Below are 25,457 nucleotides of genomic sequence, written 5' to 3'. Positions count from 1 at the left end.
GCCGCAGTATCAGTTCTCAGCACTTCCCAGCAGAGTTGGCAGCAGCAGGGCCCCTGAGGGAATCAGTTCCAATCGCCTCGCTCTCCAGCCCAGAAATATTGATGCCAATTGTAGCACTGCCTTCTACGATTCTTCCACCTCTCCAACCACAATGGACTAACTCAACGGAGGTGATGGTGGCATGCTGGCAACATCACTGGACTGGTAATCCAGAGGCCCAGGCTAATGTTCCAGGGACATGGGTTCAAATCCTACCTCAGAATAAAATATGGAATCGAAAGCCAGTCTCAGTAATGACAACCATGAAACTATGGCAATCTGATTCACTAATGTCCTTCAGGGGAGGAATTCTGCTGTCCTTACTTGGTCTGACCTACATGTGACTCCCGACCCACAGCAACATTGACTCTTAACTGCCCCTCTGAAATGGCCTAGCAAACCCCTCAGTTCAGAGCAACAAGTGTTGGCCTTGCCTGTGACGTCCACGTTTCATGAACAAATAAAAATGTGGACTTTGAATTAAGTGCAGAACTCTGAATGGCTCAGTTAATCTTCACTAAGGAATGTTGCGTTTGCCAATTTAGCCATGGCAGGGGGTGTCTGGCTAGTTTGCAACATGCATGATTCCAAGATACGGGAAGAACTTGGCCCACATATAATCATTAACCCACACCGGGGGAGGAAGATTAGAGGTGGTTTCATCTTCTACCAAACAAGTGTCAGATTCAGTAAGCACTCCCAGCTCACTCCCTCTGCCACAGTTTAAAGAAAGACATTACACAAAAACAGAAGTAAACAATTGGATTAATCATAAACCCCTGTGGCAGGGACGAGTTGGCACAGTACTTATTTGCTGGGTTAATATCCATTCCAGAATGCCTTGATTAAAGGGAGCTCTTTCTGCTGGTTATATGTGTTCTGTGGAAATTGAGTTTGGGGATGGTTTAATCCGGTTCACATGAGGTACAAAGCTGTCCTAATTCGGGATTAAATTGCCAATCTGGTTCAGGGAGACTGTAATGTTGCTTTGGTTAACAGGAAATGTCAGCATGAACAGTAGGGCCATTGTAAACTTGGTGGTAACTCGATAACGCACACCCTGGACCTGGACTAACAGGTTTAAATATTCCATCCTCCAGCTCCGACAATTTTCACCTTGGAAGAGCCCAAAGTTCATCAAAATAAGTACAGTTCACATTCTTGTAGCTGCAAAGTGCGAACTTGCATCAAGAATGCTACAGGGTTATCAGTGTGTCTCAGTTGACACTCCCACCCCAGAGTCAGAAGGTTTCAGGTTCAAGTCCCTCTCCAGGGCTTGAGCACAAAAATCAAGGCTGACAATCCAGTGCAACACTGAGGGAGTGCTGCAATGTCAGAGGTGCTATCTTTTAAATGAGATGCTGTTGAAGCAAGACCTTCCCCACCTTCCTACTCTGGTTGGATGTAAAAGATGATGTGGAGATGCCGGCGTTGGACTGGGGTAAACACAGTAAGAAGTCTCACAACACCAGGTAAAAGATCCCACGGTTTTATTTCTAGGAAGAGCAGGGGAATTATTCCCAGTGCCCTGGCCAATACTTATCCCTTAATTAACACCACAAAGATCAGGTTATCTGATCAGTAACACATTGCTCTTTTCTGGGAGTTTGCTGTATGCAAATTCGCCTTCTTAAAATCAAAAATAGGAACAGGAGTGAGCCATAGGGCTCTTTGAGCCTGCTCCACCATTCAATATGATCAAGGCTGATCCTCTATCTTCGCCCCATACTCCCGCTCTCCCCCCATACCCCTTGATCCTTTTAAAGGGGCATGGTGGCAGAGTGGTTAGCACTGCTGCCTCTCAGCGCCAGGGACCCAGGTTTGATTCCTGGCTTTGGTCACTGTCTGCACGTTCGTCCCGTGTCTGTGTGTTTTTCCTCCGGGTGCTCTGGTTTCCTCCCACGGTCTGAAAGACGTGCTGGTTACGTGCATTGGCCATGCTAAATTCTCCCTCAGTGTTCCCGAACAGCCACCGGAGTGTGGCAATGAGGGGATTTTCACAGTAGCTTCATTGCAGTGTTAATGTAAGCCTGCTTGTGACACTTATAAATAAACGTAAACTTTTAGTGTCTAGTAGTTTTCCTTCTTAAATACGTTCAGTGACTTGGCCTCCACAACTTTGTGGTGGAGAATTCCAAATTCACTACCCTCTTCCCATCTCAGTCCTAAATAACCTACCCCGGATCCTGACACTGTGACCCTCCCTTGTTCTACATCCCTAGCCAGGGAAATGCCATCCAGTCTATTCAGGCGGGTCAGAATTTTATACATTTCCATTGGACCCCTTCTCATTCTTCTAAATTCCAGTGAATACAGGCCTAGCCGACCCTACCTCTCTTCATACAGCTATCCTGTCATCCCAGAAATTATTCTGACGAACTCCCTCTATGACAAGTATATCCTTTCTTAGGTAAGGAAATCAAAACCGCATGCAATACTCCAAGTGTGGTCTCACCAAGACCCTGTACAGCTGCAATAAGACATACTGGCTCCAAGTTAACAGTGACTATACTTCAAAAGTGCATCAATGGCTGTAAAGCGCTTTGAGACATCCAGTGGTCATAAAGTGTTATACTGACAAGTCTTCCTTTTGTTTATCTTTTCAGAGTTGTACACAGTTATACCCACAGTGTGTTACTGACCTCAGCTGTGCTACTGGGATCAAACAACAAGCAAGGCTGTCGCATGCCTCATGGCAATTTGAGAGGACACCAATGAGATCATCCTTATAGTCACAGGTCGCGGCTGGGGTGTTTATGACAGCAAGATTAGGAGAGAAGCAAACAATTAAATCCAAAGAACGATCCCCTAGAACCGCAGAATTGTTACAGAGCAGGAAGAGGCCATTCAGCCCATCCTGTCTATGCCAGCTCTCCAAATTAACAACAGGCTTGGTGCCAACTTCACGCCTTCTCCCTGTAACCCGACACCTTCTTCTTGTGCTGTTCATCTAATTCCCTTCCAAATGTTTCAATGGAACTTGCCTCCACTGGACTTTTGGGGAGGCAGGGGGGTAGTGGTATTGTCGCTGCACTAATAATCCAGAGCCCCAGGTTCGAATCCCACCACGGCAGATGATGAAATCTGAATTCAATAAAAATCTGGAATTAAAAGTCTGATGACCATGAAACCATTGTTGATCGTCGTAAAAACCCACCTGGTTCACTAATGTCCTTTAGGGAAGGAAGTCCTTCCCTGGTCTGACATACACGTGATTCCAGATCCACAGCAATGACTTAAATGCCCTCAGGGATGGGCAATAAATGCTGACCCAACCAGCGACACTCACATCCCACGAACAAATTTTTAAAAACTCCCAGGCAGTACATTCCCAACCTTAAACTTTCCCAGGAATCCCCATCCCAAAACCCTTCAATCCAGATTGGTTGTCCAATCGGTTACTAAAGACTGCACGGAATCAAGATGGTAGCTTCTCACCTGGGTGCTGATGGTGCTGCAACCATGTCCGGCACAGCTGTAAAGCCAGGGACGCATTGGATTTCTGATGATCTCCGGCCAAACCCAAACTCAGCTTCCCCTCCTCGGTCTGGAATTCCTCCAAATCCGGACAGACCTGCAGGAAACACTGGGAAAAGATGCACAAAGAAGAGCAATTACCAGCCCTGCTACTAGAAATGTTAATAGCAAGTCATTTTGAATCATTCAGCTGGGGCACCGGGGCAGTGCAGGGGCACAGCTGGCGCCAGGGTGTCTGTCCTGGGGTGGGATAGCGGGAAATACATTCTGCAGGATTTCTCCTAGCAATTCCTGCAGGACTGACCAGCAGTGAAGACGGGTGCAGCATTGGGTGTAGTCCTGGTCACAATGCCTTTCAGTGTTGCCCGTCGCCATTCACCTCCTCGTTTCACCTGTTGTGCGAGTATCATAGAATCCCTACAGTTCAGGAGGCGGCCATTCGGCCTATTGAGTCTGCACCGACTCTGAAAAAGAGTTACTGAGACTGAAGTCTCTGAAAGAGCATCTTACCCAGGCCTACCCCCCCCCCCCCCCCCAATCCCTACAACCCTGTGCATTTAGTGTGGCCAATCCACCTAAGCTACACATCTTGGGACACTAAGGGGCAATTTACCATGTCCAACCTACCTAACCTACACATCCTGGGGCTGTGGGAGGAAACTGGAGTACTCAGAGGAAACCCACACAGACATGTGGAGAACTCCAGTCACCCAAGGCTAGAATTGAACCCGGGTCACTGATGCTGTGAGGCAGCAGTGCTAACCACTGTACCACTGTTCTGGCAGTAGAGCCAGCCTATGGGACAATGTAAACTAGTCTGATCCAGCAACTTTAGAAGAGGAAGGGACTAAAGTGCACAAACGCACGAGTATCTGAACATTACTCCCATTTTCTCCAATCCCATTCCCACAGTCAGGGCCGTCAACGAGCAAATCCCTGTGGATGGAGGTGAAAGGCGTTGTCAGTAAACCAAGGGAGTATCACAGCATCTGAGAAAGTTCCCTCTGGGAGGCATAGTTGCTAAATGCAGGTAGTAACTGAGGCACAGGGACCAGGACTGACTTCAGCAACCTGGACTAGGGAAGTGGGGGACGGGGGGGAAAAAAGAATTCTGATTACTCCTGCACTCTACGACTGCTGCCAGACAAGGTTGCACGAGAATGCCGGAACAGCACGGAATCTGACTAGGCTGGGTTGCCCCCACGGTAATCTGCTCAGACTCACTGCCTGCGCCCACTGAAACATTGAGATATAAAGGACAATGAAGCATGTCCAGACATCAAGCAAGATTCAGCCAAATGGCAACATGGTTTATAATCAGTGATGGGGTAAAATCCATGGTGCAGTCTTAAGGACGCACATCCTCATCACTGCAGGTAGAGTCCGACTGCTTTCATTTGAAAAAACCACCCAGTCCCAGTGAGAACGAAATTGTTTCCCACTCTGCCACCCTCACCTCAGGAACACTTACCCCGATCTCCTTTGCTCTTTCCACAAGGACAGCCATGGGACCACTGGGCTGTGGGACTGTGAACGCTGGGACTCCTGGCTGGAAAACAAGGAAATAGCAACAGTTAACAACTACAGTCAGAGACTGGAGTTACAAGAGGAATAGGAACAGCAGATGGAGGAAAAGAAGGAAGAGAAAGAACGGAAAGAACAGCGGCACAGTGGTTAGCAGCGCCAAGGACGCGGATTCAATTCCAGCCTCGGGTCACTGTCTGTGTGGAGTTTCCACGTTCTCCCCGTGTTTCCTCCGGGTGCTCCAGTTTCCTCCCACAGTCCAAAGATCTATAGGTTAGGTTGGTTGATCCTGGTGTCAGGGAAATTAGCAGGGTAAATATGTGGGGTTACAGGAATAGGGCCTGGGTGGGATTGTGGTCGGCGCAGACTCGATGAACCGAATGGCCTCATTGTGCACTGTAGGGATTCTATGATCAGATGCGAGTTTATTAGATCTCAGGGACATCCTAAAATGCTTCACGTCTAATGGGTTTTATTTTTGAAGCGAAGACAGAGAGAAAGTCAAGAAGCAAAGCACTCCGTAACCAAAAAACCCACATTTCAAAAAGAGAAATGTTTATATTGCTCAATGTGAGCGATGTTTTCAGCACTCAATGATCCAGCTCCTGTTGGCACAAGCTGGACTGCAGTACAAACAGATTCTCTCACAGGCATGACTGGCGGAATGTGTGCCAGGCAGGTGCAAGTCTCTTGAGGTCAGGCTAGAAAACAGTTTCCACTTACCTTAAAGATTCCTCCTTTCTGCCACGCGATTTTCTCCATGGTGTCTCCTAAGATACTGACATGATCGATCCCCAGAGATGAAACCCCACACACAACGGGACGTCTAAACATTTCAAATAAACAAGAGATCACAATTCCACTTCCTTGGGTCTAGTGAGTCAACCTAAATAAAGAGCGGGCACATTTAGACTTACTGAAACCAAGTACATCGGCCCGTAACCAGGGGTGGATATTTGGGGTGTTGGGGACCGAGCAGAGGGGTGGGGACACACAATTACCTGATGATGTTGGTACAATCATAGGCTCCACCTATTCCGACTTCTATTATTGCTAAATCAACCTGAAAGGAACATAAAAGATAAAACTCAGAAAGATTAATATTCATTTTACAGAGAATTATAGTACCAACAGTCTTAAGTAAAATGTGAATAGTCCTGCTGAGTTAATGATAATAACCAACCTTCCCCTCACTTGGACTTTATTTTTTTTACTCTAGAGCTAGTCTACCTCGCTGCCAGGCTCCCAAACTCAAACCTGCACCTGCCTGAGAGTTGATTAGTTCCTCAATCCCACGGCCTTAAACAGACAGCATCCAACAATCCCACAGGCCTGCACAACAGATCAGGGTCACTGACAGGAGTGGCATCACTCCACCCTATGTTTGTCCTCCAGACTAAATGTGATGGCACAAAATTTAAAAGGTTACCTTCTCGTGCAAGAAGATGTGGAAGGCAAGGATGGTGAGAAAGCGGAAATACGCAGGCATGGTTCCAGAGTCAGCATCCTTCACATGGCATCAACACAGAGTCAAGAAAAACAAAAGAGTTGGTTAGAGGTGATTCTATAACTGTTTCACACTCAGCCCAGGAGCAAGCAGCCTCCCAAAAGCTATACTTTAATGGGCTCACATATGCACGAGTGTAAACCTCACTACTCAACTGCAGCCTGCGTCACAAAAGAGAAATTCTCAGGCTGGAGTGCGCAGCAACAGTGCACAGGATCAGAACATCAAGAGGACCACGAAGTACCTTTCATGACTGAATCTCACTACAGGAATAAAAATCAAATCAAGTGTGTGTGTGTGTGTGTGTGTGAAGGGTCTTGGGTTTGTTTAACATATTTCAAAGCCCTACATGAATGCAAGATGTTGTTGAGATCATTCCAATTTAATATGTAGAATCGCTACAATGCAGGAGGAGGCCATTCAGCCCATCCAATGTGCATCGACTTTCCTCCCCGCCCTATGCATTTAGTACGGCCAATCCACCTAACCTGCACATCTTTGGACTGTGGAAGGAAATTGGAGCACCCAGTAAACTCCACACAGACAGTCACCCAAGGCTGGAATCGAACCCAGGTCTCTGGCACTATGAGGCAGCAGTGCTAACCACTCTGCCACCGTGCTGCCCTTTAATTCCAGACTTTTTTTTAAAAAATGAATTCAAACTTCACCATCTGCCGTGGTGGAATTCGAATCCAGGTTCCAAGATTACTAGTCCAGTGACAATACCACTATGCTACTGCCTCCTGCCAATTCCCTTCCACACCCCAACGTGGCTGCGATGTGTACTATCTGCAGGATACAATGCAGCAAATCACCATGGCAGCTCCTGGCCCCACCACCTAGAATCATAGAAACCCTACAGTGCAGGAAGAGGCCATTTGGCCCGTCGAGTCTGCACTAACCACAATCCCACCCAGGCCCTACCCCCATATCCCTACATATTTACCCGCTAATCCCTCTAACCTACTCATCTCAGGACACTAAGGGGCAATTTTAGCATGGCCAATCAACCTAACCCGCACATCTTTCGACTGGATGCTCCTGTGTACCTCCAAGGTGTATAGGAGCATCCTCATCTCCAATTCTCACACCATATGAGGCAAGTTAATAAATTACTGGGTCAAAATACAGAAGATTCCCCACCCAAGTGCACAGCAGGAGCATTTTCGTCACACCTACGGGAGAAGTTCAGGAAGGTGACTCAACAGCTCCTTCTCAAGGGCAAGTAGGGACAGACAATAAATGCTGCCTTGCCGGCGATGCTCACATCCCATGAATGATCAAAATAATAACAGACAAAGAAAACCAGAATGTCTCTCACTGGCTGTCGAGTACAATCGCCACAACACCCCAATGTAGAAAAAAAAATCCTTCAGCAATTCACAAAGATAACGAAAATTATCCGTTTTCAACGACAGCCAAAACAGTCACGCGAAACATCGCAATATCCGAAAGGCAGATAGGAAGCTTACCTTGGTTTCAACCAATTGGTTGTAAACCTGCCAGAAGTACTTTGTAAAGAGCTCTCTGCTGATTGCTTTGCCATTAATTCTGATTCTCTCCCTTACTTGCACCAGGTGTGGGGAGCTAGTTATAAGGAGACGATGGTTAGAACACACGACCTGGAAACGGGCTGACACCGCGAGAGAAAACAACAGGGAAAAAAGTGCACGTGCAAGTACATGGAAAGAGAGAGAACAGGATAGAGGTTTGAAAAGAAAGACAGCGGCACAGGAGATAGAAAAGAGAGAGGAGTGACAGAAGAGTGAGTGGAGGGACAAGGAGGGAATAAAGAGAGGAAAAGTCAGTGAGTGTAGGAGCAATCAATCCACGCACCATGGGGAGGGAGAGAAAATGGGCAGAAGAATGAATGAATGAAACGCAGAGAGCAAGAATAAGTGGATGCTTTTTTTAAACAATGATTGTGGTTAATTACTGTCTTGTGATGCTCTATGAATACAGTTAAATACCAGAAAACCCAGGACACACATGCTTCAACTGTAATATTCCATTATCCATGACAAAGTGGAGAGAATCCATTTATTTCAAAACCGACCAGAACCATGGGTAACACAATCATCTAGTTGTTCAGTAATAATCTCTGACAACAGGTTTGGGAAAACCAGCTCCAAGCCCCATGACTGCACAGAGACAATTCAGGGGACGCCTCAAGACTGCCATCATAATCAGTTCACCAGATGATTAAGTTTCTAAATCATACTAGCACAGTATTTCTTTTTAACATTAGAACAAATGACATAGGGGGGAAAATGGTAGTATAGGGGTAATGTTACTGGACTGGTAATCCAGAGGCACGAGTTCAAATCCTATTATAGTAGCTGGAAAATTTAAATTAAATTAATCCACAATTACAAGTTAGGTTTTGGTAATCATGATAATGAAACTACCGGATTGGTGTAAAAACCCATCTGGTTCACCAATGTCTCTTAGAGAAGGAAATCTCCTGTCCTTACCTAGTCTCCAGACATACAGTAATGTGGTTGATTCCTAACTGCCCTCTGAAGCCCTAACAAGTTGTACCCAACCCACTACATAAAAGTCCAATAAGAATCAAATCAGATGGACCATTGGAGACAACAACCCTGCAAGACCCTCAACAGCATCTGTGAACTTGTGCCAAAATTAGCAGAATAAAGATCAGCGCTGTCTGAAAGCAAAATAGCAGAATGTGTTAATAACAGAATAAAGGTCAGTGCTGACTGAAAGCAAAAATGTACCAAAGAATCAGATCAAAACTCTGAAAACCTGCCAAATCTAAGCATGAATGATGGTGGACAATTAAACAACCAGAAGAGGAAGCTCCATAAATACCCTATCCTCAATTATAGGGGAGCCCACTGGTTAGATTCATAGCTAGCACAAAGGAAGATGGTTATACAGGAAGATGGCTGTGGTTGCTGGAAGCCAATCATCTCAGTTCCAGGATATCACTGCAGGAGTCCCTCAGGTGTGTGTCCTAGGTCCGACCATCTTCAGCTGCCTCAACAATGACCTTCCTTCCATGATAAATTCAGAAGTGTGGACGTTTGCTGATAATTGCAAAATGTTCGGCACCATTCACAAATCCTCAGATACTGAAGTATGTCCACCAGGTCGAGACAAGACTTAGGCTTGGACTGATAAGTGGCAAAGAACATTCATGCCATGCAAGTGTCGGGCAATGAACATCTCCAACAAGAGAAAATTAAATCCCCTCTCAATGACATTCAATTGTATCTGAATCCCTCACCATCCTGTGGGGGAGTTTACCATCAACCAAAAACTTAACTGGACGAGCCATATAAACATTACGGCTACAGAGCAGGTCAACGACTGAGGATTCTGCAGTGAGGTCATTCTCACCTACTAACCTCCCATCCTGTCTACCATCTAAAAGGCACAAGTCAGGAGTGTGATGGACTATTCTCCACTTTTCTGGATGAGTGCAGCTCCAACAGCACTCAAGAAGCTGGACACCATCCAGCACAAAGCTGTCCACTTTTTGACATTCCATCCATCACCTTAAACATTCACTCCCTCCAATACCGTGCGCCCGAGTATTACCTAAAACACTTGGACTACATCAGTTCAAGGTGGCGACTCACTATCACGTTCACAAGAACAATTAGGAATGGGCAATACATGCCACCCTCAACAGCAACGCCCACATCCTGTGGGCAAAGAAAATAGAGCAATGTGGCTGATGGGGACATTTTTCCACTTTTACTATCCAATAATAATATCAAGCTCCCCAGATATCCTAGCAGTGTGCCTTAAGGATCCCCCATCGTATCCAACATGACTTCAGCCATTTCCACCACAAAGAACCCTAGGCAATCAAGTGTGATTTTTGCTGCCAAGTTACAAAGGTTTTTGCGATGCGACTCCTTCAGAACTGGGCTGAGACAGCACTAACTCAAGCCCTTTGCAGCCAGCAAACGGAGGAAAGCACTATCCCTTCAATTTGACGGGAATCACAGTCTAGACTGGGTCCAAACCAAACCCCAGAAACTGAAGTGCTCTGTCCCTGTGACAGATTAACTTTTCTAATTAGAGGGTCGGTGTTCTTTAACATCTTTGTAACAGGAGCCCAGCAGTCACTGGTACTCCCAAAGTCTCCACCCAAGCCAAGGAAGATACACATTATGATCTGACATGTGCAAGGTCCTTTTAAAGACATCACTCCTAAGCATCATTACCAAAATCTATCTGCTTAGGTGTCAGTCCATTCAATTTGGTCAGCTTGGACTATATAGGGCAGCTACATGTTAAGAGATGTCTTTGCACCTTACTGTAAGAGGCAGATGTACCTGCATGGAAAAATATTTATTCTGAATTTGAGAGTACTTAACCACGCAATGTAAAATTGATTACATTACAGTCTTTATGATACATCACCAGAGGATTTGGATTGGTGTTTAAGACCATGGGAGGTGGGGTAAAGTATTCAGCCCCTTAAGCCCACTCCTTTATTCAATTAGATCATGACTGGTTCATATCTCAACTCCATTTACCCATTTTGTTCTATGATCCCTTCCCAAATAAAACTTAACCTATCCCAGTCTGGAAATATTCAATTAAACCATCATCTAGGTCTGGGTCAACCTCTACCAGCCAGCCCAGAGTCTACAGCCAACCAGAAACTGGGTGATAGCACAAAGTGAAAGACAAGGTTATCAGGACCAAGCATTGAGGCAGTTTGCCATTGAATAGTAGCATAAAAATGTAGACCATTTGGCCTTTTTGAGTTAAATTAATAAGATAAGGTTACAGGGAAAAGGCGGGAGAATGGGGTTGAGAAAGACATCAGCCACGATCGAATGACTGAACAGACTTGATGGCCTAATTCCACTCCTATATCTTATGGTCTTATGGCTCATCTACTTCAGCTACATTTTTTACACGATCCTTTTAGTATCCACAAATCAGTCACTCTGGTTTGAACATGTTCAGCGACATGAACTTCCAGGTCCCCTGGGTTACAAAATTTCAATCGTCCGCAACTTTTTAGCTGAAGAAATGTTCTCATCTCAGTCCTAATTGGCTGGCCTCTTGCCCTAAGATTACGACCCATAGTCCCTGACTCCCCAGCCAGGGGGAACACCTTCAAAGCATCAAACCTATCAAGTCCATTTAGAAATTGATGTTTCAATGAGATCATCTAAAGTAAAGTTTATTTATTAGTCACAAGTAGGCTTACATTCACACTGCAATGAAGTTACTGTGAAAAACCCCTAGTCACCACACTCTGGTGCCTGCTCGGGTACACCGAGGAAGAATTTTAGCACGGCCAATTCACCTAACCTGCACATCTTTGGACTATTGAAGGAAACCGGAGCACCCGGAGGAAACCCACGCAGACACGGGGGGAAAGTGCAAATTCCATACAGTGACTCAAGCCGGGAATCGAACTTGGGTCCCTGGCGCTGTGAGGCAGCAAGGCTGACCTCTCATTCTTCTAAACGCTACGGAATAAAAATGAGTACGAGAACAGAAGCGTTTTAGTTATTTTCAATATTCCAAGGAGGAATAATATGTTTTTATTTTACATATTAAAGGCACTATGTCAATTTAAGTTATTAGCGTAAATTTACTGTATGCGCCTTTATCTGTTTAACTGAACCCTTACCATTCAATAAATCCAGTCGTATTGAGCAAGCATATGTTTATTCTTACACAACGTGTAGAAATTACATGGCATTGCGAGATATATCCTACAGTGGGTTTATTGTCATAAGGTTCAGTTCAACTGTTCATCTGTGTGGTCTGGGGCAGAGGTGGTGGATGCTGAACAATTAAATGATCTAATTCAAAAGCGCCAAAAGATGCAACACGAACCCTCCCCGTCACCCAGAGGTGATCAGTGTGTGACACACAAGTGCAGAATCGCTCTTTATCTTACCTGTAGAAACCAGTCTTTAGTCCGTAATTGCGCAATATCTTTTCACAAAACGCACACGTTGAGCCCTAAAATTAACAACAGAAAACTCGGCTCACAATTCCAAGTATGGACATTAAAAGCAGGATGAGAGAAACAAGAAAAAATACTCTGGAATGTACATTCTGGAGAAATGCTGGTCTGCAAAAGAAGCCATTAAACTTCAAGCACAAATTCCTATCCCAGATTTTTGTCATCATCCCTATTGAAGATGTAAACAATGGCACTTTATTAAGGAAGCGTCATGCCAACTTCCTTAGATAGATCACCTTAATGTTTGTGGGAGAGCTTGCTGTGCACAAATTAGCTGCTGCATTTGCAGAACAGTGACTGCACTTAAAAAAGCAACTTGTTGGCTGTGAAGTGCTTTGTGACATCCTGAGGTCACGAAAAATGTGACATTTGAATAATAGCCTCCAGCCATCAATGGATAAGATTGTTGATAAGATCTTCACATCACCGACAGATGCTGAAGAATTCATAAAACAATCCCACCTTCTGACTCTTATCCTCAGCCACAGAGCCCCAACATATCCTTGGTCACAAGGAGGTCTGTTACAGCAGGAAAAGGAAAGGGATTTTCAGTCATTCCTTTTTTTTCCCCCCACCCTATTTGGCCTCACATCACAGGTCATTGATTGAGACAGTGACCCTGCAGCAAACTTCCAAACCTTTGCTGATCCCACTCCTCAGCAGACTGTCCTGAGCCATGAGACAAGAGCGATGCCTGTGCTCACTATCAGGGAGTCTCAAGATTTTGCACTGCTTCCCCTTCCATCCGGGAGCACAGGATCAAGAAAGCTTACATAGGGAGGGAAATCGAGGGAACAACTCTCAACCGGAGCTCCATCACACACAACTATCAAGTGCAAAACCATCAGAATTTCAGTGTAAAAGAAAACAAACCACATTGTACATTGAAATATATATATATAGCCGTGTCTGTCCTTTAGAAAGTAAATGGATTTATGTCAAGGACTAACCTTGCCCTTTGTCCCAGTCACATGGATGGTGGCAAGCTGGTCCAACTCTTCAATCTACCACCAACAAAAGAAACAATCAGGTTATTGGAACAATATAGCTTTTAAGTAGACAGCATAATTCATATCAATCATGGGAACCTTCTCACGAAGATCTGTTAGATTAGGACACTAACCATCCTTCATTCTCCTTCTCCTCCATCTCCCTTGCTGTGAAAGTGCTGACCACAGGTTTTCACGGCCACTGAGATGGGATCTAAATGGCCAATCTTGTTGTGCGGGTCTGGAGAGTGAACACCTTGGTAGCTTACCCGTGCAGCCAATGTCCACATCTCCACCTTTTCCAGCCAGCGCAACCTTGATTGATTTTTCCCTTCTTGGGATGCCCATAGCCCTAGATTGCACCGACCGTCTTTGTTCTCCTGTCCTTTGTTCATTTCTCTTACTCTCAGGTCACTCTCATCAGTAAGCACACAAGAATAGATAGGATGGATCCACCTAATAAATCTCCCCACCCCACTCAGTTGACTGGGCATCTTCACTAAGAATCAATCATTTGGATGGGTGAGGTGTATCATCCTGAATCGCCCCACTCAACCAATAAAAACTCTATTCCTTTACCGCTATTCCAGCTCGGTACACAAAGGATTTCATTGCTTCCAGTGTGCCCTGCGTTCGACCAAGCTGCTGCTCCCGTCGGATCTGCTCCAAGGTGCTTGCATTGGTCTGGAGGGTGTTGAGTGCCTGTACTGCATCCTGGAACGAAATGCAAAGGCATGGATCAACTAAACATTCTTTTAAAATTCATCACTTCTTAATGGTATCAAACAGCACAGGAGGTCATTCAGCCCAACTTCCTCTGTGCCTGGATTCTTACATAAGGTGATCTGACAAGGTAGAAAGACAGGCCCTGGAGTACCCTCTGGAAAGGCAAGGTGGAGGGGGCACATTGCAGAGTCTCCACCTGCTGACATTCCCCAATCTCTCATCAACCCCCCTCCCTCTCCCCCCACTACCAAACAAAGATGATCACCTGGCACCACTTCACTCAAAAGGAAATTATAAACAACAGTCACATGGACTAGGGTAGAACTGTCCTAGATAACATCGGCTCAAACTCTGAAGTGTGGAACTTTCATAGTGCTCAGCCGTAATTACAGATTTTACTATTCCCAAGCGGGGTTTAACATTAAAGCTGCTTATCAGTCTGTCGCTGGAGCTTCTTGTAGTCACATTATTGGGCGATACTTAAAGTGACCAATGACCCTCGTCAAGTTAAAAGTGCAATAAAAATCAGACAATGTTGCAAACACGCAGCAGGTTGGCAATTAACTATAAAATGTAAGAGAGAGGTCAACTCTTTGTCCAGAACTGAAAGGTTCTGGGGGCGGCACGGTGGCACAGTGGTTAACACTGCTGCCTCAGTGCCAGGGACACGGGTTTGATTCCTGGCTTGGGTCACTGTCTGTGTGGAGTTTGCACATTCTCCCCGTGGGTTTCCTCCGACAGTCTGAAAGGCGTGCTGGTTAGGTGCATTGACCTGAACAGGCGCCGGAGTGTGGCGACTAGAGGAATTTCACAGTTACTTCATTGCAGTGTTAATGCAAGCCTTACTTGTGACTAATAAATAAACTTTTACTTTACTTGTAAGTAAAAAGGTGACTGAGTTTAATGTGGCTCAAGTGCACTTTGCCCTAAATATGTCCAGTGACAATACACAAGCACATATTCAGTCACCAGGGAGGGTGGAAATGTAATACGACAGGGAAGATCAGGTCTCACGATAATGCAATTCAAATCCAGCTTTCAGTCTGCAACACACTCTTGGATATCCATAACCGTCCAATTTTGTCAATTAGATTCCTGTCTAAGGCACACAAGGTTTAAAGTGTTTATCCACAACACCCTTCACACACTACTACCTTCAGTAGTTCTACCACAAACACTGGTTTAATGAGGGACTAGATTAATCTTTCCTGATTACTACTTTCTGTATACCAATTATTTTTAAAATTCTTTTTTGAGATTAATTAATCTGGAGTGAAATTGAGGCGTATGGCCAAGTCAAGCCCTGGGCTCAATTCCTGTTTTATGTGAAGGGTGTCGAAGTTTGCTGGGATACAAGTCTATGGGTCCCATCCACCCTCTGGTGCCTAATTCAAATGCCCACCCTCCCTGCACGAACCTAGACCACTGAGCCCTGGCAGGACATTCAACCACCAGCAGGGATCACTGGATAGCAATCAGAGGCTGAACCCACCCACCTAGCCCAGGATCCTATCTTAACTGCAGCCCATAACTACCAATCCAGCTCAGATCAACTATTTCAGTGCAGACCGTGCATCAACCCTGAATGACGAACCTCTGTTAAACATTGAGGGAGCCGTAATGACTGTTTATAAATCATTACATACAAAGCAGTAATAAGATAACAATCGTGAACAATCACTGGGGGAGCTGGAGTTTTTTTAACATTTCCTCTTGGGGCATGGGTATGGTTGGCAAGGCCAGCAAATATTGGCCATCCCTCTTGCCCTTAAGGTGATGAGCTTCCTTCTTGAACTGTGGGGACACCACATTGCTGTTAGGAAGGGAGCTTCGGGATTTTGCTCTGGTAACAGTGAAGGAACAGCGATATAGTTCCAAAACTTGCAGGTAATGTTGTTAAGTAGGTTATTACAAGAGTATGGAAAGAGAGTCAGCCAGCAATGCAGCCCAGTCACTTGCTGGCAGTGACTGAGCTGAGGGGGAGGTTCATTTGTCTGATCCTTCAACTGTGGAATGCAGAGAGACATCAGAATCTGGAGGTTAGGAACATATCTGATAACTTGCATCATTTTTATACAAGGAGTTTAAGCTCCCCACTTTCAAGGGTGCTGGGGAGAGTTATAGAACAAAGAGATCTAGGAGTACAGGTTCATAGCTCCTTGAAAGTGGAGTCACAGGTGGACAGGATGGTGAAGGCGGCATTCGGCATGCTTGGTTTCATTGATCAGAACAATGAATACAAGAGTTGGAACGTCTTGAAGTTGTACAAGACATTAGAAAGGCCACACTTGGAATACTGTGTACAGTTCTGGTCACCCTATTATAGAAAGGATTTTATAAACTAGAAAGAGTGCAGAAAAGATTTACTAGGATGCTACCAGGACTTGATGGTTTGAGTTATAAGGAGAGGCTGGAGAATCTGGGACTTTTTTCCCTGGGGCGTAGAAGGCTGAGGGGTGATCTTATAGAGGTCTATAAAATAATGAGGGGTATAGATAAGGAAGATAGTAAACATCTTTTCCCAAAGGTAGAGGAGTCTAAAACTAGAGGGCATAGGTTTAAGATGAGAGGGGAGAGATACAAAAAGGTCCAGAGGGGCAATTTTTTTCACACAGAGGGTGGTGAGTGTCTGGAATGAGCTGCCAGAGCAGGTAAAATTTTGTCTTTTAAAAAACATTTAGACAGTTACATGGGTAAGATGGCTATAGAGGGATATGGGCCAAATGCAGGCAATTGGGATTAGCTTGGTTGTAAAAACTGGGCAGCATGGACAAGTTGGGCCGAAGGGCCTGTTTCCATGCTGGAAACCTCTATGACTCTAAATAGCAAAATCTACAGCTGGGGCTTTATGAAAGTTCCACACTTCCAGAATTTGAGCCAATGTTGTCTAGGACAGTTCTGCCCCAGTCCATGTTAGTATGCTGACACATACCAACCAGCAGATCCCAGTTTGTGCTAAATGAACTACATTAACCCAGGGAAAGGGGGAATCATAGCAGGTTGGGGTTGGAATTGTGAAAGATCAGGGAAGCCTCCCACTCATGATTGCAACAGTCATTACGGCTCCCTCAATGTTTAACAGAGGTTCGTCATTCAGAGTTGATGCACGGTCTGCACTGAAATAGTTGATCTGAGCTGGATTGGTAGTTATGGGCTGCAGTTAAGATAGGATCCTGGGCTAGGTGGGTGGGTTCAGCCTCTGACACAGTGACACAGGTCAGTCAACAATTATGGAGCCAAGTCAATCAGTACCTTGGTGCCTGTAACCATAAACAACTGTTTCCAAATTCAGATAAACACAACTCAAGTTTTTATTTATGCAGCTTAGCAAAGAACTAAGAGAACAAAAAGAACAAAGAACAACACAGCACAGGAACAGGCCCTTCGGCCCTCCAAGCCTGCACCGACCATGCTGCCCGACTGAACTAAAACCCCCTACCCTTCCGGGGACCATATCCCTCTATTCCTATCCTATTCATGTATTTGTCCAGATGCCCCTTAAAAGTCACTAGCGTATCTGCTTCCACTACTTCCCCCAGCAGAGTGTTCCAGGCACCCACCACCGTGTAAAAAACTTGCCTCGTACATCTCCTTTAAACCTTGCCCCTCGCACCTTAAACCCATGCCCACTAGTAACTGACCCTGGGAAAAAACATCTGACTACCCACTCTGTCCATGCCCCTCATAATCTTGTAGACTCCTATCCTCAATCTCCGTCGTTCCAGTGAGAACAAACAAAGTTTCTCCAACCTCTCCTCATAGCTAATGCCCTCCATACCAGGCAACATCCTGGTAAATCTTTTCTGTACCCTCTCCAAAGCCTCCACATCTTTCTGGTAGTGTGGCGACCAGAATTGAACACTATATTCCAAGTGCGACCTAACTAAAGTTCTATAAAGCTGCAACATGACTTGCCAATTTTTAAACTCAATGCCCTGGCCGATGAAGGCAAGCATGCCGTATGACTTCTTGACTACCTTCTCCACCTGCATTGCCATTTTCAGTGACCAGTGTATCTGTACACCCAGATCCCTCTGCCTATCAATACTCTTAAGGGTTCTGCCATTTACTGTATATTTCCTATCTATATTAGACCTTCCAAAATGGATTACCTCACATTTGTCTGGATTAAACTCCATCTTAGTAAGAAGTCTCACAACACCAGGTTAAAGTCCAACAGGTTTATTTGGTAGCAAATACCATAAGCTTTCGGAGCACAGCTCCTTCATCAGATGGAGTGGATATCTGTTCTCCAACAGTGCACAGACATTTAAACTCCATCTGCCATCTCTCTGCCCGTGTCCCACCGATCTATGCCCTGCTGTATCCTCTGATGGTCCTCATCGCTATCCACAAATCCGCCAACCTTTGTGTCGTCTGAAAACTCACCAAACCAGTTACATTTTCCTCCAAATCATTTATATATTACAAACAGCAAAAGTCCCAGCACTGATCCCTGAGTAACGCCACTTGTCACAGTCCTCCATTCAGAAACGCACCCTTCCACTGCTACCCTCTGTCTTTTATGATCGAGTCAGTTCTGTGTCCACCTTGCCAGCTCACCTCTGATCCCAAGCAACTTTACCTTCTGCACCAGTCTGCCATGAGGGATCTTGTCAGAGGCCTTACTGAAGTCCATGTAGACAACATCCACTGCCCTACCCATATCAATCATCTTTGTCACTTCCTCAAAAAACGCGATCAAGTTAGTGAGGTATGACCTCCCCTTCACAAAACCATGTTGCCTCTCACTAATACATCCAGTTATTTCCAAGCAGGAGTAAATCCTGTCTTGAAGAATCCTCTCCAATAATTTCCATACCACTGACGTCAGGCCTGTAATTACCTGGATTATTCTTGCTACCCTTCTTAAACAAAGGAACAACACTGGTTATTCTCCAACGCTCTGGGACCTCCCCTGTAGCCAGTGAGGATACAAGGATTTCTCTCAAGGCTCCAGCAATTTCCTCCCTTGCTTCTTTCAGTATTCTGGGGTATATCCCATCAGGCGGGTGATCCTTGTGCTGTACTCATTCGATCATTTACTTCAAGCTGTGCATCTGCTTCAACCTGTTTCTAAACCTTGAACAGTGTCCAACTGGAAATGTAAATGCTCCATTATTTTGGCACAGTAGAGTCCAATGAATGCAGATTGATTACAGAATTTAGAGCACAGGAACAGGCCATTCAGCCCAACCTTCCACATTAGCCTTCTAACAAGTTTCTTCCACTCATTTCTTCTTCACGGGTTGATCAAGTTTCCTGTCAAATGCATCTGCGCTATCTGCCTCAGGAAGTCTCTGTGGTGCAAATCAATATCCTTCATCATAGTTTCATATTTTCACCACTCACAGTGGAAGTTAGTCATAGTAGGGGCAGCACGGTGGTACAATGGTTAGTATTTAGGTTCAATTCCTGGCTTGGGTCACTGCCGGTGTGGAGTCTGCATGTTCTCAGGTCTGCGTGGTTTTCCTCCGGGTGCTCCGGCTTCCTCCCACAGTCCAAAAGACGTGCTGGTTAGGTGCAATGGCCATGCTAAGTTCTCCCTCAGTGTACCCGAACAGGCGCCGGAGTGTGACGACTAGGGAATTTTCACAGTAACTTCATTGCAGTGTTAATGTAAGCCTACTTGCGATACTAATAAATAAACTTTAAAAAACTTAAAAGTTTTCCCTAAGTTTGCTAAGTTTTCATTTAGTGATTGTGGTTTTGGTCCCCACCACCACAGGTGGAAACATATTCTTGACCTCAGCCTTTATACTCTTGTATGTATTCGGTCAAGTCACCTGTCAGTCTTCACTTTTCTAGAGAAAAGCCCCAGCATGTTCAGTCTCACTCCCAATCTCAAAATCAACCGCTCTAACCAAGCTTCTCATGCCTGAGACTGTGCTAGAATCAGGTTGAATCAAGGCATTCAAGAAGTAATTAGGAAAAGGTAAAGAAAAGGTAAAGTTTATTTATTCATCACAAGTAATGCTTACATTAACACTGCAATGAAGTTACTGTGAAATTCCCCTAGTCGCCACACTTCGGCGCCTGTTCAGGTCAATGCACCTAACCATTTTCAGAATGTAGGAGGAAATCGGAGCACCCGGAGGAAACCCACACAGACACGGGGAGAATGTACAAACTCCACACAGTGACCCAAGCCAGAAAGCGAACTCAGGTCCCTGGCGCTGTGAAGCAGCAATGCTAACCACTGTGCCGCTCCGGTCCTACACAGAGCTGGAGCAAACATGATGGGCTGAATGGCTTCCTTTTGTGCTGAAACAAAGCTGTGGTTCTGTTTCCTATTCACTCCTGGCATTTCCCAGAAGATTGGCAACACTGGACAAGGTCTCTCCGGTCCAAGGACGAAATGAGTAAAAGGGATCAAATTTACCAAACAACTGTGTGAAAAACAGGGAGAAAATAACTAACTTCAAACCACAGACATTCAATCTCGCCCAGTGTGTGAACTTTGCAGCAATTTTAAACCTGAAGGAACAGCTGATCAGGAATCTTTTTGGAGGGTCCAGCTGTCTGGATCATCCCAGGAAGGGAAGCTGATAGCCGGGCGGGGGGATCTCAAACTGAGCACTTGCGGGAGAGAAGCTGAGCTGAAGTTTCTCCTTCAACAAAATGTCCCAGTTACTGCCCGAGGCAGAGCCGGGGGTGGGGGAGCAAGCTGAACCCCGAGTGTCTGAGGGTCCGAGTGGTCGAACAACTGAGTGTCCGAGTGGCCAAACAACTGAGTGTCCGAGTGGCCAAACAACTGAGTGGCCAAACAACTGAGTGTCCGAGCGGCCAAACAACTGAGTGTCCGAGTGGCCAAACAACTGAGTGTCCGAGTGGCCAAACTACTGAGTGTCCGAGTGGCCAAACAACTGAGTGTCCGAGCCCCTGACTGGCCAAGTGTCCGAACAACTTAGTGTCCGAGTCACTGAGTGTCCGAACAACTGAGTGTCCGAGTGGCCAAACAACTGAGTGTCCGAGCCCCTGACTGGCCAAGTGTCCGAACAACTTAGTGTCCGAGTCACTGAGTGTCCGAACAACTGAGTGTCCGGGTGGCCAAACAACTCAGTGTCCGGTGCGGGAAAAGCGCGGGAAAGTGCCGGACGCTGGGTGTCCGCCGGGGCCGGTGACCCGCTGTCCCCCAGGCCGCTCCTCGGAGCCCCCCGGGCCCAGCCCCCTCCCCGCTCCGCTCCCCCGGTACCTGGTACTCCATGCTGGGGAGCCGCAGAGCCGCTTTAGTCGGCGTCGAGTTGTAGCTTCTCCTCCAGCCGCCGCCACGGAGTGATGAGCAGCGTCCCGCCCCTTTCCCCTCAGCCGCTCTGAGCGGCCTCCGCGCGATGAACCGCCCGGCCGCCAGCAGAGCGCGCGCCAGCCCCGCCATCATTGCACCCACACACGTGGCTCCTCCGCCGCCGCCAACTCTGACCCCTCACCTCTCACCTCCTGGCACAGTCACACCGAGGGCGCCGCCATCTTTACTCCTGGCAAATGTAGCACGTGTCTGGCTGGCTCTAAGAACCATCATCTCACGTGAGAACACCATCCACCAGGTACACGGTACACACTCTTGCAACTCGGCCAACGTTGTCTACCTGATACGCAGTAAGAAGTTTAACAACACCAGGTTAAAGTCCAACAGGTTTATTTGGTAGCAAAAGCCACACAAGCTTTCGGATGTGTGGCTTTTGCTACCAAATAAACCTGTTGGACTTTAACCTGGTGTTGTTAGACTTCTTACTGTGTTATCCCAGTCCAACGCCCGCATCTCCACATCATGGCTCTAAGAACTACAGGAGGTTATTGGGTTCATACAGCAGCCCAGTCCCACATTTGAGAGGTCATTTTTCATCTAACTCCTTATCTTAAAGGCAAAATAGTGTGGATGCTGGAATCAGAAGCAAAAACAGAAAATGCTGGAAATTTTCAACAGGTCTGACAGCATCTGTGGAGAGAAAATAGAGCCAAGGGTTATCCAGACTCTCTCTTTTATTCTTTCATGGGATGTAGGCATAGTTGGCAAGACCAAGGTTGCTCATCTCCAACTGCCATTGAACTGACTGGCTTACCAGGCCATTTCAGGGTTAACCACATTGCAGGGGCTAGATAGGTTAAGGATGACATATTTCCTTCCCTCAAGGGCATTAGTGAAACAGATTGGTTTTTACAACAAATCATGATGTGTTCATGCCACTATTACTTTATATTTCAGTTTCCAGTGGGCGGCACGGTGGTACAGTGGTTAGCACTGCTCCCTCATTGCGCCAGGGACCTGGGTTCGATTCCTGGCTTGGGTCACTGTGTGGAGTTTGCGCATTCTCCCCGTCTGCGTGGGTTTCCTCCGGGTGCTCCGGTTTCCTCCCACAGTCCGAAAGACGGGTGGTTAGGTACATTTACCCGAAAAGGCACCGGAGTGTGGCGACTTGGCGAATTTTACAGTAACTTCATTGCAGTGTTAATGTAAGCCTTACTTGTGACTAATAAACAAACTTTTTTTTATTAATTGAATTCAAGTTCTACCAGCGTGGTAGGATTTGAATCATAGAATCCCTGCAGTGCTCAGGGAGACCATTTGGCCCATCGAGTCTGCACTGACTCAAGATAGCACCTTACCCAGGCCCACCCCCATCCCATCCTGTAACCTTATGTATTTACCCGACTTATTCCCCCTAAACTACACATCTTGGCATACGGGCAATTTAGCATGGCCAATCAACCTAACCGTCACTTCTTTGGACCGTGGGAGGAAACTGGAGTACCCGGAGGAAACCAACATAGACACAGGGTGAATGTGCAAACTCCACACAGACAGTGACCCGAGGCTGGAATTGAACCCAGGTCCCTGATGCTGAGGCAAGCAGTGCTAACCACAGTGCCAACGTGCTGCCCATATCCTTACCCTGGGTCTTTGGATTACGTGTCTAGTAATAGTACCACTACACCATTATCTCCCTCTGCCTGCCTCCCACCTCCTTTAATATCTTTGCCTAACAAAAATCTAATTCCATATTCAGACTGAACAATTGCAAAAGAATAATGCAGTAGTTTAAAATTACTATAAGTCACTGTTTTGTTCACCGTCATTCACTCTCGGCTCCTACAATATTAGCACAATCACCTCTAACCTGAAGGAATTTCTCCAAGATCAGAAGAATCATAGATAGAATCCCTACAGTACAGGAGGAGGCCATTTGGCCCATTGAGTCTGCACCGACCACAATCCCACCCAGGTCCTATTCCTGCAACCCCACGCATTTTACCCAGCTAATCCCCCTGATGCTAATGGACAATTTAACATGGCCAGTCAACCTAACCCGCACATCTTTGGACTGTGGGAGGAAACCAGAGCACCCGGAGGAAACCCACGCAGACATGGGGAGAACGTGCAAACTCCACGCAGACAGTGACCCGAGGCCGGAATTGAACCTGGGACCCTGGTGTTGTGAGGCAGCAGTGCTAACCACTGCGCCACCATGCTGCCTCCTAAGAATGTGGATGGCCAGTACCCAGTCTGGTTCACGCACCAGAAAGATCCGCACTTCTCCAATCTCAGCATCGAATAGTATTTTTTAAAATAAGTTCAGGATTTTTTACATGCATTGCTCTACTCAGCATCCTGTTCCATGTGTTGATCAGCGTGTGCGCGAATAACTTTTTACACGTCTCCTAAATCTGTTCCCCATTGATTTGAGTCTACCTTTCCTTCCCTTACTCAGTTTAGCTGAAAGCAATTTTCCATATTCACTTATTCATGCAGTTTACTATCTAATAAATATCTAAATTTACCTCTTGGATGCCTCCAGTTGTTCCAGCCCCAGTGTTGACTCATACCTCAGTTATTTGGCTCCTCTCTGCACTACCTCCAGCATTGGAATGTCACTCCTGTGTCTCCAAGACCAGAACTGGACTCAGAAAGAGGTGTGGTCTGACAGGAATATTACAAAGTTTTCCTTTCAAACTCTACACATGGCTCAAGATTGTTGGACAGCATTGGGTGGATAGAGTAAATGTCAAATCTACCAAGATTCTTGGGTCTCTTCCATACTTTCAATACCATGTGTGTTATATTGTCTGAGGCTGGGGGTGCAATAACTGGTACAATTAAGGAGGCATACTAGGGTTTAAGGCAGAAACAGCAGACAGATTTTATTTAATGGATGTTCAGAGTGCAGGGTTCAGATCCCAACTGCCAGTGGTCTGTGGAGACCCTGATGACATCATGGAGTGTTCAGGGGCTATCCTCTTAAAAGGGCCATGCCACAACACAGTAACTCCCCAAATACATAACATCCCTCTATCTTTACTTCAGAGGTCCCAATGACAATTACTGAGGTGTTTATACGTAGCATCACAAATACTTGGTACACATTAGACTATGCAACATGACTAAACACAACACCATCGATTGGAGAGGCGATCGGGAGGCCGTCAAGTCCTCACTGGTTGTATCCGTCGCTCAGGCACGTCGGTAGATGTTTCTTTCCTTGGAAGGGTCTTGGTATTGTTCACAATCGGGGAATTGGCAGTGGTGATAAGATTGCTAGTCCTTTCGGGCTCAACTGATGCACCAGTAGTAGCAGGTCCGACATCAGGAGCTGGAGAGGGCGGTTCATCTCAAGGTGGTTCTGGCAAGCCACTGGTCAGCATGGTGTCTGCAAACTAGTTCATCCTCGGTTTGGACCGTGTAAGAGACAGCCAGTTCAAGCCTAGACAATTGCAGGTATCCACTTACCACATGTAGTATAGCTAAGCACCAACGCTTGCTCCCCTTGGTGAAACAATCGTCGTTTAGCACTCACTTGTCTCCTGGTTATTTGCGGTTGTTGGTTTTGCTCTACTATCACTGATGTCTCTATTAAAAGATCAAATATTGTTCTCAGCTTCCTCTTCACGAGTAGCTATGTGGGTGAGCTCTGTGTGGTCTCATGTGTAGTATTCCTATAGAATGTCAAAAAGCTATTAAGATGTTGGGTTAGCGATCCTTGGACTCAAGAAATTTTCAGTGTGCGTTTCAAGGATTGTACAAATCGTTCAGCTAACCGATAAATAGCTGGGTGATAGGGTGCTGATTTGATATGTTGGATACCACTCCCCTGGAGCTAATCTTCAAATTCTTACAATGTAAACTGTGGCCCATTGTCACTGACAATTAGTTCCAGCTTGCCAAACATTGTGAAGATCTCCAGTTTCTCTATGGCTTTCTCCATGTTTGTGGATTTTATCATGACCACTT

At 45.9% G+C, this 25,457-nt stretch overlaps 1 protein-coding gene across 1 annotated transcript in view; it reads right to left on the bottom strand.

The window, feature by feature from the left end:
* The window catches only part of fpgs (folylpolyglutamate synthase), a 46,639-nt gene extending 25,001 nt beyond the window's left edge, over window positions 1–21,638 (bottom strand). Inside the window, exons 1-10 of the mRNA XM_078226369.1 lie at window positions 21,429–21,638; window positions 14,087–14,221; window positions 13,469–13,522; window positions 12,450–12,514; window positions 8,020–8,134; window positions 6,470–6,547; window positions 6,042–6,103; window positions 5,764–5,866; window positions 4,988–5,065; window positions 3,478–3,625 (exon numbers count right to left, since the gene is read on the bottom strand). Coding sequence (XP_078082495.1) covers window positions 3,478–3,625; window positions 4,988–5,065; window positions 5,764–5,866; window positions 6,042–6,103; window positions 6,470–6,547; window positions 8,020–8,134; window positions 12,450–12,514; window positions 13,469–13,522; window positions 14,087–14,221; window positions 21,429–21,611 — 1,021 coding nt within the window. The 5' untranslated portion in view covers window positions 21,612–21,638. The remainder of the gene's footprint in view (window positions 1–3,477; window positions 3,626–4,987; window positions 5,066–5,763; window positions 5,867–6,041; window positions 6,104–6,469; window positions 6,548–8,019; window positions 8,135–12,449; window positions 12,515–13,468; window positions 13,523–14,086; window positions 14,222–21,428) is intronic.
* Window positions 21,639–25,457: the final 3,819 nt, after the last annotated feature.

The sequence above is a fragment of the Mustelus asterias genome, chromosome 13, assembly GCF_964213995.1.
Source record: "Mustelus asterias chromosome 13, sMusAst1.hap1.1, whole genome shotgun sequence".
Lineage (NCBI taxonomy): Eukaryota > Metazoa > Chordata > Chondrichthyes > Carcharhiniformes > Triakidae > Mustelus > Mustelus asterias.
Note: the sequence above shows the minus strand (reverse complement) of the source record. Positions and strands in the feature narration are given on the sequence as shown.